The following is a 14,914-nucleotide window of genomic DNA, read 5'->3' as shown; positions in this document are numbered from 1 at the left end:
AGACCCACGATAATAAAACGTCGGGTACAGTGCTACTTTCGATTTTAATGGGGTTTTCGCTGTTACTGTACATTTCGATATTGATTTCATTATAAAACCACGCAGGCAGCGAGACTGGTACCGCGGGTTCGCTATTGAGTTGAACAAGATCTCTACGCTTGTTGTGTATATCAAAGCCGAGTATGCGGCGAAGTTTGTCGGAAAAATTTACATAATGTGTCGTACTACAATTATTTTCTTCGCAGTCAAGTTTCATGAAAACTTTACCTCCCATAAAGACGACAAAATGCCAAACGATATGCGAATCGACAGATTTAGCGGCGTAATTCACACTGCCGATAATATCACGCATACTTGAGTAAATACCGGGGGGTACTTGACATTTCATAGCCTTAACCGTTTTATCGTGTTCGTTAATATCGATGAATCTGATTAAACCTTCATTATCCCGTATATGTAAAAAACTACACGGGAACTGAATCTCCGTGAGCGCCACTTCCCAACGACCGTGTAATTCTACACGCTGGGGTAATTCAGTGGTGAAACATGTGGTTGTATTTTCCGGGAAGTAACGCATACTACTGTTGCTCAGGAGAATCATGTAAAATTCATCCCCCCTCATTTTAATTCAAAGATCTTAAACTCGAAGCGGGTATCCAAGAGTCGAATTTGGAGGGATATCCTTGCCAGCTAACTAGCAATTGTTTATTGCTGCCACGTCCCCTGCTTTTTATTACCCGTTCGACGATAAATTCCTCTCCTTGTAAATCTTTACTGACCGGCGTTAATTCCTGTTCGTAAAAAATTCCGTCTATATCCTCCCCCGCTAAATCGCTTATTTCATATACGCGTGGTTTTCTCCATTCGAGAACACGGCGAATTCGAAATATTTCTTCGAAATATTTCTTCGAAATATTTCTTCGCTCCACTTTGCCTCGTATCCTTTCTCGAAGACTACTTTCGACCTACTGATACGCACGAGATCGCCTACGTTATATTTAGCCTTTTGTTTTGCGTCGCGATTTTTTTTCTTCTCCTCGTCGAGCTTCCATCGACGATTCATATTTTCACGCGCTATACGGACATTTTCCCGCGTAACGGCCGCGGGATGCATTTTAATAGAACTATGACGAGTATGGTTGTAAGCGTGAACGATATCCTATAAAACATCGATGTAACGCCGCGTATTTTTATGTGTAAAAAAACGCCATATTCGTTCCTTGAGCGTTCTATTAAATCGCTCCACAACGGCTGCTTTAACATCGGGATTACGAGCTACGCGAAAACGAATGTCTTTTTCTTTTAAGAATTTCTGTACAGGCCGGGCTATAAATTCTTTACCTTTATCCGTCTGCAGGTAAACGGGCTGGCGGTCTTTGTTTCTCAAAAATACACGTTGAAAGGCTTTTATCACGCAGGTAGCTGTTTTGTCGCGTAATGGTTCTACCCAAACGAATTTACTAAGGACATCGATAATTATCAGCAAATAAGAATATCCGTCGTTATAGCTCTTGAGATTACGAAGATCGATTAAATCTGCTTCCCATAAATCGTCGATATTTGTCACGTTATAATGTAAACGTGGAAATTTTCGCCGTAATGGACGATGTAATGTATACGCGTCTTGCGATTTAAGCCACTCGACGACTTCGTTACGTGTAAAATTCGGTTTAGCAGCTCGAGATAAATTCTCCGTCGCGGAATAGCCGGCGTAATGCGAGGGAACGTAATAAAATTTTTCGAGTTCATTATTCGAGTTTACTCCAATGGAATAAACCCTTATTTTTCTTAGCCGAAGAATTCGTGCTACCCGTTAATGTTTTATCATCGTCGCTGTCGTCGGCGGCGGATAAAAACACCGTGTCTCCTTCGGTCTCGTTCAACTTCCGTCCAACTGACTTTGAACGCGGCAGCAAAGTTTTTGGAGTGGAGCTTCCGCGTGGTAACGTATTTTTAATACGCAGAGATCTACGTGCGGATGTAGTCACCAAATCGCGATTTCCAATAAGATTGCAAGGCGTACCTATGTCATGCAGTAATTGCGCAAAACTGAATTCTCCCGATTGCTTTCACCGTTTTTCTCTCTCGTATCGCGTCGTTTATAAGATCGCTAATATTCGACCCCCTTACAACGACGCCATCTATACTCACGAGTCCGCGTTTATCCCAGCTAATCTTCGATGACGGAATTTCTAACAAATATTTCAATAACGCGTTTGCTTTAGAACGATAAGTTTGCGGCACGCTGTTGAGTATTTCTTTGATCTTTTCCGCTGATTGTGCACGTTTCTTCCCGAAACTATTACTTTCGCTAACTGTGTTATCACTACTGATTGAAGTATTTCCATAAGATTGTATTTCCATAAGTTCGTCAACCGAGAGTATCTCGATATCTTTATCCTGATCGCCCTCGCCCCCGTCATCGTCAACATTACTAGCGTCGTTGACATTACCGCTCGTATCCTCACGCGATTCTTTGCGTAAGCGTCTTTTCGCTTCTCGAACAAAATGAAGATAGCGCTGAAGTACTTCTTTATACAATTTCCATCTTTCGCCTTCATCGAGGGGGCTCGCGAAGTTAAGAATATGCCACATTTCCGCATCGAGTCGCGCCAGGGGAGTTCCTGGAGTTCGTACAGTGTTATTATTAACATTTTCCTCATCCGATGTCATTGTACTTTTTTTCTTCGGAGAGTTATCCAGCGTTGCTGTAATCTTCGTTATTTCCGGTTGTTGTTGTAGTTGATGTTGATGATACCGCATTCTTTCGAGATTTTCCGTCGAAATCAGCACCATTTTTTTTGCTCTTTCCATTATTCCATATGGCGAACGAACGTATCAAATCTTTTTTATTACTTCTTTTCGTGCTCCGGAAGAAACTAAATATTTACAGGATTGTATTTTTTTCACTCACCGATAATCCGTGATAATACTGCACCGAGCAAGGGCGCGATAAGGTAGGGTAAAAACTCCCCGCGTTGTACCATCAGATTTCTTTTAGTTTTCCAATTGTCGCGTTTTACAGCGATGCGTCGAAGAATAGATTTATGTTTGGCTAATCGTGCCTTTTCGTGATTCTTGAGCGGTACGTTACCCTCGAGCGTATTATAAATACACTCTTGAATGCACTTAATGAGATTATTGTCGGCTACACGTAAGAACGATGCTCTTTGATTTTTTTTTAGATAATATAGAGTTTTTAAAAGACAGGCGTTTCTCTCACCGATGGAACGTCTGGCTATCTTTATTGCGTCCTCGGATGAATTTCTTGACGTCTTCGACGTCTCTTTTTGTTGTCTCTTACCGTGTGTTACCATTACGATAAAATTACGCAAGTGACAAGCGTCCAATGCATGAGTCCTCTTTTTATACGTCCTCCACTACTGTTCTACTGCTCGATCTGCGCGGAATGTAGGCGTAATGCAGCGTATCGTTGGGAAAAATGCATGTGCGAAATCGAAATTCGTCTGGAGTCGATTGTTTCAGATCGAGCAATAAATACCCATGAGGGCTCGAAGTAGCATCGTAATATGCTTCTTCCAGAAATTTCGGATCGTCGGGATATACTTGACGCGCAAGATGGCGAATTTGTGCGCGATCGCGCGGATTTTTAAAAACTACGATATAATTAGCATTGAGAGATATATCGCGTTGTCCGCGTCCTTGGTGGAAAAGATTTTGCGAGATGAGTATAACACTGAGATTCTTATGATGGCTGCCTTTGGTAAACAGATCTACAATAACGCCGCACGCTGATGATTCCCTCATAAGATCGTCGATTATCACTAATTTTGGAGATAACGGATCGTTGGAATAATCTTCCGGACGGGGTAACCCCTCGCGAAATTCAATTATATTTTTTTTCATTTTTATCAAAGTATTACCGTAACCGTTCTTACGTTCATCGCTTCTTTCTTCTTTATTTTCATTCGTGTCATATTGCAGCTGTTGATACGCTTCTTGCCATTCGGCGTAATAAAATAAAATTCTCTCGAATTGAACATCGCACATGGCAGATAAATATCGAAGAAAAGTTTTTACAAAAATCGTTTTTCCGCACCCCGTAGGACCGCAAACGATCGACGTCCAGGGATGTTTCCAGCACACGTCCATTTCGCAAAATGAATTATCTAGCTTTTACGCGTGAGTTCATAAATGACAAAAGTTAAAGAGAAACATCGATAACTCATGTTTAAAAATGCGCACGCGTATTAAATATTTTTAATATTTATCTCGAGTCGGAAATAAGCTTATTACCGGCGCGGAGAGGGCCCCCCATCGCGGCGGCCGCATGCTCGCGCTAGCGATCTCGCGCGCATCGTGTCAGCCGACGAGCCGATGCGCGTCGCGGTATGCTAGTAATTAGCGCGTCCGTAGAAGAATGCTCGCGACAGCGAGTATCTCCAGCGCTAACAGTGGTGATTAGCTTCGTACGCGAATGTGAGAAGCTTATTGTATAAGAAGGAAATTCGTACTTTGTTTTCTACTAAAAGTGTAACTTTTTTAAATAATACTTTTTTAGAAAAGTGAGTTTTCGAGAAGAGAAAAATAATTTTAATGAAAAGAACTTTTGTAAAACTTTTTATTATTAGACCTTTATTTTACTTGAATAAATTTACTTCGTTAAAAAAATAAATTATAAAGTTATAAATGTTTTATTTTTACAATTATTTTATTTACTTTTTTCCTTATTGCTTACATTTTTTTTCTTCGATTTTATTAAACTAGTAAAATATATATTTTCAACAGAAATAATTTTCCGGGAAAGAAAGTTCTTGAGGAAAAGGGATAAAATAATGTGGGAAAAATTTTAAGAAAAGATTTTATTTAACCTTTTTACATTATGTGTAAAAAATACTTTGGACGTAATTCTATTAATAAATTTATAAGTTTTATGTCACATTTCTTATTTTACAATTTTTCACTTATTAGTTATATTTACAATTGTTCTCTTATTACTAATACTTATATTTTTTCTAATTAATATGTAACCAGTATTCTATGCTAATCCGTACTAAATTATATCCTATACTTTTTAAAAATTTAATCATATTATTTTACAAAACAATTTTACAATTACTCGTGTATTTTATTATATATATCTACATTTATGTATACATATACGCTGTATGTAAAACAAAAAACGCGCGGAGATGGAAGAGAGAGAAGCGAACACGTGAGATTATTATTGCATCGCGTTTTTAAGTAGTTAAATATCCGTAGGGGAGGGAACAACGATTATTAATAAATCTACGTTTCAATAGCACAGGCGCACATATTTTTGTTTCATCGCGAGTTATTATCTCGTGAAACGCTGTACGCCGAATGGCTCTGAATCGTAGATTTATTGACGTATCCGGAGCTGTTTCCTCGTTTTCTTCTGCCTCTCTGTCCTGCTGTTCTCTTTCTCTTATCATTAATAATTCCCTAATGCTATTAAAATTAATTAAACGAGAGTTTTCAAAATTTAGGGATATACCCTTTACTTTACAAACCTCATGTGTCTGACCATCGGATGTACGAACTACATACGCGTAAAATTTTGGACCGCCACGAACGATTATATATAGCTATCACGTCCATAGCTTTCAAGCTCGTTAGTCATGTCACCTAAAAAATTACCCGTGCGCGGTTCGTATTCGCGAAGATCGCCAGTACTTACATATATACAAGAATCAGTGTCGTAATACAAAACTCGCCTATCTAATTTTTCCAAGTATTTGTACAATTTTAATCTCGCTTGAGCCGTCGTGTAAGCTGCTATTACCACGTTCGTAAGATGCGAAGGTGTGATCGCCTCTTCGCGTAATCGAGTCGAGACGTATATCACTTCATCGTTTACCGGTAATATATCTGTTATTTCGTACTGGGGATTTGCGAGTAAACTAATCAAACGTTGTTGAGTGCTAACAATTTCCATCTTTGGTAAATTTGAGCGTTGCCCGAATTTTCCCCAAAAAGAGTTTAAACATAGTTTCGCGACCGAGCGTAAACCAGAGTTTTGCGCGATGTTGTGCTTTTCAAGAACGACACCTTCTCTCTCCTCGTACTCGCGAAGGTAGCGTTCTTTAGCATCTTTATCCACGCATTCGCTCGGCCAACCACTAGCTTCTTGTTTTAATTGTAAAAATGTATTTATATAATCGCTAAATAACCCCCCTTGACGCGTAGAGAGATCGTACCGGGTAACGTTGTACTGCCATATCTCGCTAACTCTTGTTACGAAATATCCTTTCTCGATCGCTTTTTTTAATTCGCAAGATATCCATGTTCCCTCGAATTCGCGCTCGGAAGGAACATGAGTGCACACGGCGTGAGAAAATGTCTCGCTACAAGTGCGGCATAACGAGAATAATAATTTACCCTGTACTCGATACGGTAATACAGGATGAAAGAGATCTTGCGGTGGAAGTACTTTGCAGCGTATGAGTCCTTCTAACAAATCGAAATTATAGGCCGGAGCCGTTCCGATTATCGCTACGCATTCTTCGCCGACGTATACTGTTGGATGCCCTATCGGAAAAGCGCCTGTTTTTAATACGTACGGATATAATGAACATACGTCCACGTACCGCATTTTTTCATTCCCTGTAGCCTCATATCGCGTTACAATATTTCCCGTGCGACCACCGTAGAACGCCTGGCGAGGATCGAGCGGTTCATTTTCTATCGCAGGATGATGTTGTAAATATTCCCGCATTTCAATATTTTCCCGCATTTCGCGATCGAAATCACATTCCCATTTCTCCGTAACCCTGTATCCCCGTCTTCGAAGACGAAATGTCATTGCGATGGTGCTCGTATCGTAAATCGATGGTATCCGCACGATCTGGTGAAAGTAATTTATCGCGATTAATTTGAAAACATCGCGGACATCCGTGCCAGTAACATCCGTGAAACTGGAACACGTGACGTTGAATAGTACCGTTTTCCCCCGACTCGTAATATCCGTCGACGAGTGTGTCATCAGGCAGACGATATTCCCGGCCACGTCCTGCATGGATAATGTGATGACCGAGCTCGCGTTCAATCCACACCAGCCATTGCAGTGCCTTGCGCGATTGGATATTTACGCGTCTATATCCCCCCGCAGGAATGATACCTATCTCTCTATCACGCAGAAAATTTTTTCTGAAAACTCTCATGCAGGTAGAGGCGATGGTAGCATTCTTCGAAGGGACACACCTTTCCGCGCTGAAGAAAAATCTTTATATTACTTCACGACTTACTTCACGAGGAGGTTGCGCACGAGGTTCTTCCATAGCAGTTTCCTTAATATCCGATTCATTCTCGGTTAAATCAATAATCACCGGTTCGAGCTCTGGATTCGAAACGATATGCTGACGTCCTGAAACGTTCAATATTTTATAATTTCTTATTAACAATATGTTACTTTTACCGAGTTTTATGTTTATATTAAATACTTACGGGAGGGTCCTGCCTCGGGTGAAGTATCAGCTCGTCGCCTTCTATCACGAATTAGTGATAAGCGAAAAGCTACGCGACGATTTTCTATTATTCGTGGGGGAAATGTTGTCAAAATCGCCCAACTTCTGCGATTAACCGGGGGCGGATGTTATGTTCCGTAATGTCTAAAAATTATTAGTTATTTTTAATAATTAAATTTGTCTATAATTACTCGCGTAATAGAAAAATAAAAAACTTACCATTTTCAACTGTTCTCGGAAGAAAACGTCGATGATGCAGAAGAAGGAACTCTATATCCCCCCACATCTTTTTCACTCGCGCCAAAGCATCGTCGCATTTCTATCATTTCCCCGGTAATGTATAAAAGTTTGCAAATATTGGCAAAATGCCCTAAGCGGAACAATATCGCGAGCACTGTGCTAGAACACTCACCCGCGAATTTTCCAAAAATATGGTAATTCGTTTCATCGTCGTTTGATAACGCCGATAAAAATTTTTCCATATTTTTCCCGCACAAATTCTGTGAAAGCAAAATGCAACTCTCGATGACACTTTTAAGATTCGCCATAATCAAATTTTTTACACTTACGCGCACGATATAATAACACAGCTAATTCATTAGCGTAAACTCGGAAATAATTTTCACTAATGCTTAAACTCATATTTATATCCATTTTAAGAAAACGCCTCTTTTTAGGAAGGAGAATTGAGAAAAATTTCTCAAGCTCCTTGGACAAGATTATTTTACAAAATTCAATATTCCCCGAAAGACACTTTATGGGGAATCATAAATATCGAAGGTAGATTTATATATCGCCCCAGTTTTTATACAGGATAAACATTGCGAGAAGGTTTCAGAACGACTAGCTCTGCCATAAACAATTTTTATGTTTTTTTGTGTCATTACTTGTTATCATTCTTAAATATCTAAATACACTGGTTTTCGCATTTTTTTTTCCCTTCATGTTTTAAAATTCTTAGAGCTAACAGCATTTCAGACTACATCTTTATCATTTATATAGGTTCTTTTATTATATTTACACACTCCTACATCTTTTTCTGAAACACTGACCGGCTTCTTTTACAACATTTTTTTATTTGTTATAAAATTTTTCTTAGAATTTGTTAGTTGCAAGCAAGCGCGTTGCACTTTTGTCAAATACAACCATACACATTTAATAGTTCTCAAATATTCTGTTTTTTTTTTATTTCTTCTAAATTGTTTGTAAAATTCCATATCAGGAGTGTTTTTATTACTGTGCGCGCGCATTTCCCTTCCACTTTTCTATTTTATCTTTTTTCTATAGATATTCGGAAAAAAATTCTACTCATTCGTTCACAGTCATTCGAACGCTCTACCTCGTTAATAAAAAAATTTACGGTTTTCGGTACTTATTCAACGAGTGCTCTCTCTCGGTAGTTAATCGATTATACGCTCTCCGAGTTTTTTCGAAGAAACAATCATCATGGCTAATCACGAAGAAATTTCGAATTTCGAGAAACTTTCGGCTTCCTATTGTGTTTCCAAACCAGGATGCAACAACGAAGAAAAAATAAATCAGCATTATATGCTGCTGTCCACAATATGGATTGAATTCTTCCTATACGAAAAAACTTCATGTGGGGCTGATAGTTGCGAACGAAGACGAACTGGATTTTCAACCGATTGTTAAATTAACATCTCATGGAGCGACAGGCGTTTGCTTCGACATGGAATCGTGGCAAAAATTTCAAGAAAACATGGAACGGATGTCTGCATATTTAAACGGTGATAAAATTAATTTGAGTTCAATTATTATCAACAAAATAATTATAAATTTTACCACCGCCTATGGAGCAAGAGCTATTCTAGTAACGTATCGTGAAAACGAGCAAGGAAATATTTCTTCGGATATCGTCGAGGATACGGGAGCAAACGTACCAGTAACGAAGAAACGAAAAACTTACAACCTCGCAATAGTGATGCAAAGAGCAACTTTTTTAGGAATAGAAAATATAGTTGATTGTGTGAATGCAAATTTAAATCGGTTAAATTTAATTTCATGTAGTGTTAACGAATGCGCGAGATATCTAATTAATGAAATAGAACTTAATCTGCCGGCCAGTGGATATATTAACAACAGCTTTATAAAACTTATGATTAGAGGTAATAGCAAGGAAATAGAACGTAATATACGCACACAAATAAAAGATTTAACATTTCTCGATGTATATTTTGAGATAACATTTTTGGAATTAATCTCGCTTTACTTCAATTATATTACACGTATGATAGTAATGAAACGAAAATTGTAACCATGAACATGTAACTCTTTAATTTTGTATATTAGCAACATTATCTTATATAAAGCATACATATTTTACTCGAAAAAAACAGTCGTTCTCTTTCTTTCCCTCCTGTCCATCAAAAACCTCCTCATCCACGCACGTACGTTCCTGTTCACCTCTCCCAGCCTGCATCGTCATACGAACAACAAAACGCATAACACCATCCCTGTGTAATCTCTTAGACCTTTTCAAACATTTTTTGATCATAATTATCAGCGATGGTTTCCTCGACGCGGCAGAACCTATGCGTATCCAATTTATTACCCATTTTTTTTTAACCCCCACTGTGTCATGTCATTATTACTCTAATTAAATATAATATTGCATAATCTTTTTCTTTTTAACCATTTCTACCCTATTTATCGAAGATTTCCTTCGGCGCGACAGATCCTATGCAAACACGTTTTATTACCCCTATTTTTTTGGGTCCCCGATGGGTCAGGACCGAATTTCCCCCCACCATTCCGTCTGGCGACAATGGTCGAGTGGTGGGGGTATGGCGACAGGCGCCGAGTGGTGGGGGTTTGTTTTGACGGGCCATACCTGCCCACTTACTACTATTATATCATTAATTTTATCATTTATAGATAAAGAATAATAGAAAGAGAGAAAAAGAGGGAGATAGAAATACAGAGAAAAAAGAAAACAAAGCTTTATTTAAAATAAAAGAAGAGAAATATTAAGCAAAAGAGAGGGAGAAAAAAAAGATTATAGAAAAAGAGAGAAGAAGGAATATAAAATAAAGTAAATTATCTTTAAATATTTTATTAAAGTTAAAGAGATGAATTGTATATTATTAATTATATTATTAATAGATAAAGAAAGAAAGAGAGGGAGAGAGAGAGAAGAAAAGAAAAAAAGATAAAGGAAAATGAAGAGGAAAAAAGGAGGAAGTTTTATTTGAAATTAAATAAGAAAAAGAGAATAAATAAAAGAGAGGGTGAAAGAGAGAAAAAGACTGAAATAGGAAAGAAGGAATATAATATTAGGTAGTATTTTTTCAGAATTATAAAATATATTATTAAATATTATTAATAAGTTTTAAATATTATTTATATTATTTATATTATTTAATTTTTTAAGGTTCCTTGGCATTTGCTGCGGCCATGTTGGATTTTGACGTCGAAGGTGAGAAAATACACGCTAAAAATTATTGCGTGCTATTTTTAGATAAAAAAATATTTTGATGAAACATAACTTCAGATGGCTTTAGCATACTTTTAAAATAGTCCGAAAACTATTCTTTCCCTTCGACAATCAATCAACAATCGTAAAATGATCGTGATGCAGATTTTGTCATACGAAATGACTGCTCATGTGTAAAGACCAGATGAATTGGGTCTCATATTATAGTTATTTTACAGCTGTTGAGTGATTGTCAAAGGTAAAGAATAGTTTTCGGATTAATTTAAAAGTGTGTTAAAGCTGAAGTTGTGTTTCATCCAAATTATAATATTATAATAATTTTAATAATCTTTTTAATGTTTTTTATTTAAAGTTAAAGAAGAAAAGGCAAATGAAAGAGACTGATGAAGAGAAAGAGAGAGAAGGAAAAGAAAGATGCTTTATTTAAAGAGCTTTATTTATATCAAAAAATTCTTAAATTATTTGTATTAAATTACTTATTATGTACACGTATTATATGTGTGTATTTTTATTGTGATATTGCATGTGTATAAAGTTAATGTATTTGATATAAATACATTACAATTTTTTGTAGTGATTATAGTTATATTTGTTTATTTCGTAACGTATTTCAGGCCGTGAGTTCCAAAATTCACTGCCAGCGTTGAAAATCTATAATATACGTAACGTGAATTATATATTTTCAGCACTGGCAGTAAATTTTAAATCACGGCCATGATTTTGTGTAATGAAAAAGAATGAATGACAGCGGATTGGTTATCTCGATGTTGTGCACTTACTTCGTGATTGATAAAAGTCTGTCATGATTGAGCGACGTATATTGATTGAGTTTAAATTTTTTAATCAAATAATTTATATAATCAATTAATATATCAAAAAAAAACGGAGAACTATAGTTAACATGTAAGTATAATATTATACTTACGTAAATTATATATACAGGGTGTCCGGTAATAGTCGCATCAACCGTCGTGTGCAGGTAGAGCTAGTTAAACCGAGTAGAAAAGTCCTCTACCATTTTGCGATATTCTCAATAATAAGAGAGATATTAATAAAGATCGGCCAATTCGTGTGACGACGGCGAGAAGAGACAGTCCAGTTTTATGTCGTTACTAAGCATGCGGCGAAAAGAAACAGTATAATGTTACACGGTTGCTAAGCGCGCGATGAAGCGGGGAGGAGCGCTTTACAAAAGACAGTAACTCCATACGAGTAGCGCTAACTCTGGACCCCCGAGTGGGCTGTCTCTTCTCGCACGCTTATCATCGCACGCTTATCATCGCGCGAATTGGCTGATTTTCTTTAATTTATTTCTCTCTTATTATTGAGAATATCGCAAAATGGTAGAGGACTTTTCTACTCGGTTTAACTAGCTCTACCTGCACACGACGGTTGATGCGACTATTACCGGACACCCTGTATATGTATATATATGTATACATATATATTATATATGTATAAATGCATATGCATGAGCAAGTTACGTACGTGTCCTGGCTCTGGAATGCGTTTTTTATGTTCAAAATTACGAAAGAGAGAAATAGAGAAGAAGAGTGTGAGAAGGAAATTAACATTTTCCCGTAAAATAGATTCACATACACACACAGAAACGGGTATTTATATACATATAAGAGAACACAGATAAATGTCCCAAAAGACATCATCATTTATAAATATTAACAACTACGTGATCACATCCCTCGAAATTTGTGATAATTATTTTATCTGTATAAGGACACCTACTTAGAACTACCTGCATCTATTCTGAGAGCTCTCGCATACCATTCATATCGTAACGAGAAGAATGCATAGAAATCATCAGCATAATTTGAGTCACTGGACGAAATCTGGACAATTCGATTAATTCGAAATTCTCAAGCAAATACAAATAAATGAATCATATTTTCGTCAAATAAGCCACAGAATCACTTTTTTTTATTTAATTTAAACCGAACTTTATCTCGATTAAGAAAAAAATCTTAATATACTTTAGATGAAATTAGGAAATAATTTCCATCCCTATCTCTAATTACCAATATTTCCAACTTTATTTGTTAATAACTTTTTGATAAAGAATGACGGCTAAAATCTTTTGAATGTTCTGGGTCATCATCTTGACAATATAATATATATCAAGGTATAGATCAGCGAGCGGAGGTGCTTCTTCTCATCTTCAGTTTTATCTAGAAATCTTATTCGAATTAATTAATTAAATATTTAATCAAACTAATTTATAATCCAAATGTAGTCGCAAACAATTATATAATTATTTAATAAAAATTTATTAATAATCAATTAATTAAATTAATTAATTGATTATTAATTGATTAATAAAATAATTATTTAATAAAACTTATTAGAAAATTAAATAAATTAAATAATCAAATAACTATAATAGTTATGCAAGTAATTGATATATTAAATAAAATAATTAATAAAAAAATAATTAAATAAAAAATTAATAAATATTATTAAAAAATTTATAAGTATAATTATTAAATAAAAATTATTAAAAATTAATAAAAATTAATAAATAAAATAATTAATACAATAATGATTTAGAAACAAATAATAAAGAAAATTAATCTATTAAAGGTTTTTATAATTATGTTTATTTTCTCTTTACAGATTTGTAACAAAAGGATATTTCTTCGTTGATGTAGTGGCATTATACCAAACGAGGATCGTATATTGTATCACTATGGCAGATAATACAAGGATGATTAACATCAGAATGTTGAGAGAGGACCCTAACCGGTCGGAAAGAGTTAGATTAGAAAGCTTGCGCGCATGGACAACTGTACCGGAAGATCAAAATCTTCGCGATCAACTCGCACGCGCCGGGTTCTATTACACCGGACAACATGATCAAATGAAATGTTTCGATTGTCACGTTCAAATACACGGCTGGTGTGCAGATCCGTTTGAAGAGCACAAACTAAAATCCAAGGATTGTAGAATGGTTCGCAATATATCTTGCGGAAACCTCTCATTAAACTCCTCCTATTCGACGTTGTCCTATACACGCGTACCCACAGATGAGGAGATATCTCGATTGGAGATATCTCGATTGGAGATATCCGAATTCTCACCGGAAGAGCTTGATGAGACAATCGAGGTCTACTCCTATTTCTATAATCGCATCCTCCAGGTTAAGCCCTGCGATCTAATAGGCGCTACACATTTCATATTTGCCGCGTACGAGACTAGATTAAACACTTTCAAGAATAAGGAAAAATGGAATCAGAGCGATGAAGATCCGACGGCCGCAGGCTGGATATGTAGCGACAGCAGTATCAATTGTTTCTATTGCAACGGAGGTGTAGCGGGATTGAAACCGGGAGACGATTTTATACAAATACACGTAAATTTGTACCCCTATTGCAAATTTATCCAGAGACTAGCAAATAAGCGAGTGCAAGATCAAGAGACTGCTAGAAAAGCGCAAGAGAAGAGCACCAAAGAGTAGACATATATATATTTATTACTAGATTGCAATTATTTTTAATACGATAATGTGAAAGAGAACGGGAGCTTTCCAGCAAGATATATACATAAATTTAATAAATAATAATCAAATATAATAATCAAAAATATGTAAAATAGAACAATTTTCGGAACTATAAAAATTCCATATTTGATAGCCGTAATCATGTGACATTGTGTCTGTGTTTTTTTTTTTTTTTTTTTTTTTTTGGAAGCTGGAAGGAAAGCTCCTTGTATATCACGTATAATATTATATTAGAGATCATAAAAGTCATTTAATTTTTTTTCTACTCGTTTGTGCTCTCTCCCTCCATATGTGTGCATATTTTGATAACGTGAGATGACACACAAAACGAGAAAACGATTTAGTTAATCTGTAAATTGATGCTTAATGACATGAATCATTGCGCGTCAATCTGTGGATTATTAATACACAAGTGATATAAAGACGAAGATATTATTATAAAATTGACATGTTACAGTTATGTATTTTGTTAACTGTTTGTTTTCAAATTTACATTATTTG

At 36.1% G+C, this 14,914-nt stretch overlaps 1 protein-coding gene and 1 pseudogene across 1 annotated transcript; both read left to right on the top strand.

Moving 5' to 3' along the window:
* The first annotated feature begins 8,894 nt into the window (after positions 1 to 8,894).
* Positions 8,895 to 9,723, top strand: LOC145939296 (uncharacterized; annotated as a pseudogene).
* Positions 9,724 to 13,603: 3,880 nt separating this feature from the next.
* Positions 13,604 to 14,371, top strand: LOC145939295 (baculoviral IAP repeat-containing protein 3-like). Its single transcript, XM_083043531.1, has one exon. It carries the CDS (start codon positions 13,604 to 13,606, stop codon positions 14,369 to 14,371), a length of 768 nt encoding a protein of 255 aa, XP_082899657.1.
* Positions 14,372 to 14,914: the final 543 nt, after the last annotated feature.

Source organism: Prenolepis imparis, unplaced genomic scaffold (assembly GCF_030444845.1).
Source record: "Prenolepis imparis isolate NDT839.2.m4 unplaced genomic scaffold, iyPreImpa1.0 SCAF_8, whole genome shotgun sequence".
In the NCBI taxonomy this organism is placed as follows: Eukaryota; Metazoa; Arthropoda; class Insecta; order Hymenoptera; family Formicidae; genus Prenolepis; species Prenolepis imparis.
This window is presented reverse-complemented; position numbering and strand designations above follow the sequence as displayed.

Bases quoted from the DNA above. Each gene is read 5' to 3' on its own strand.
- LOC145939295 (XM_083043531.1), top strand. From the start codon at position 13,604: ATGGCAGATAATACAAGGATGATTAACATCAGAATGTTGAGAGAGGAC.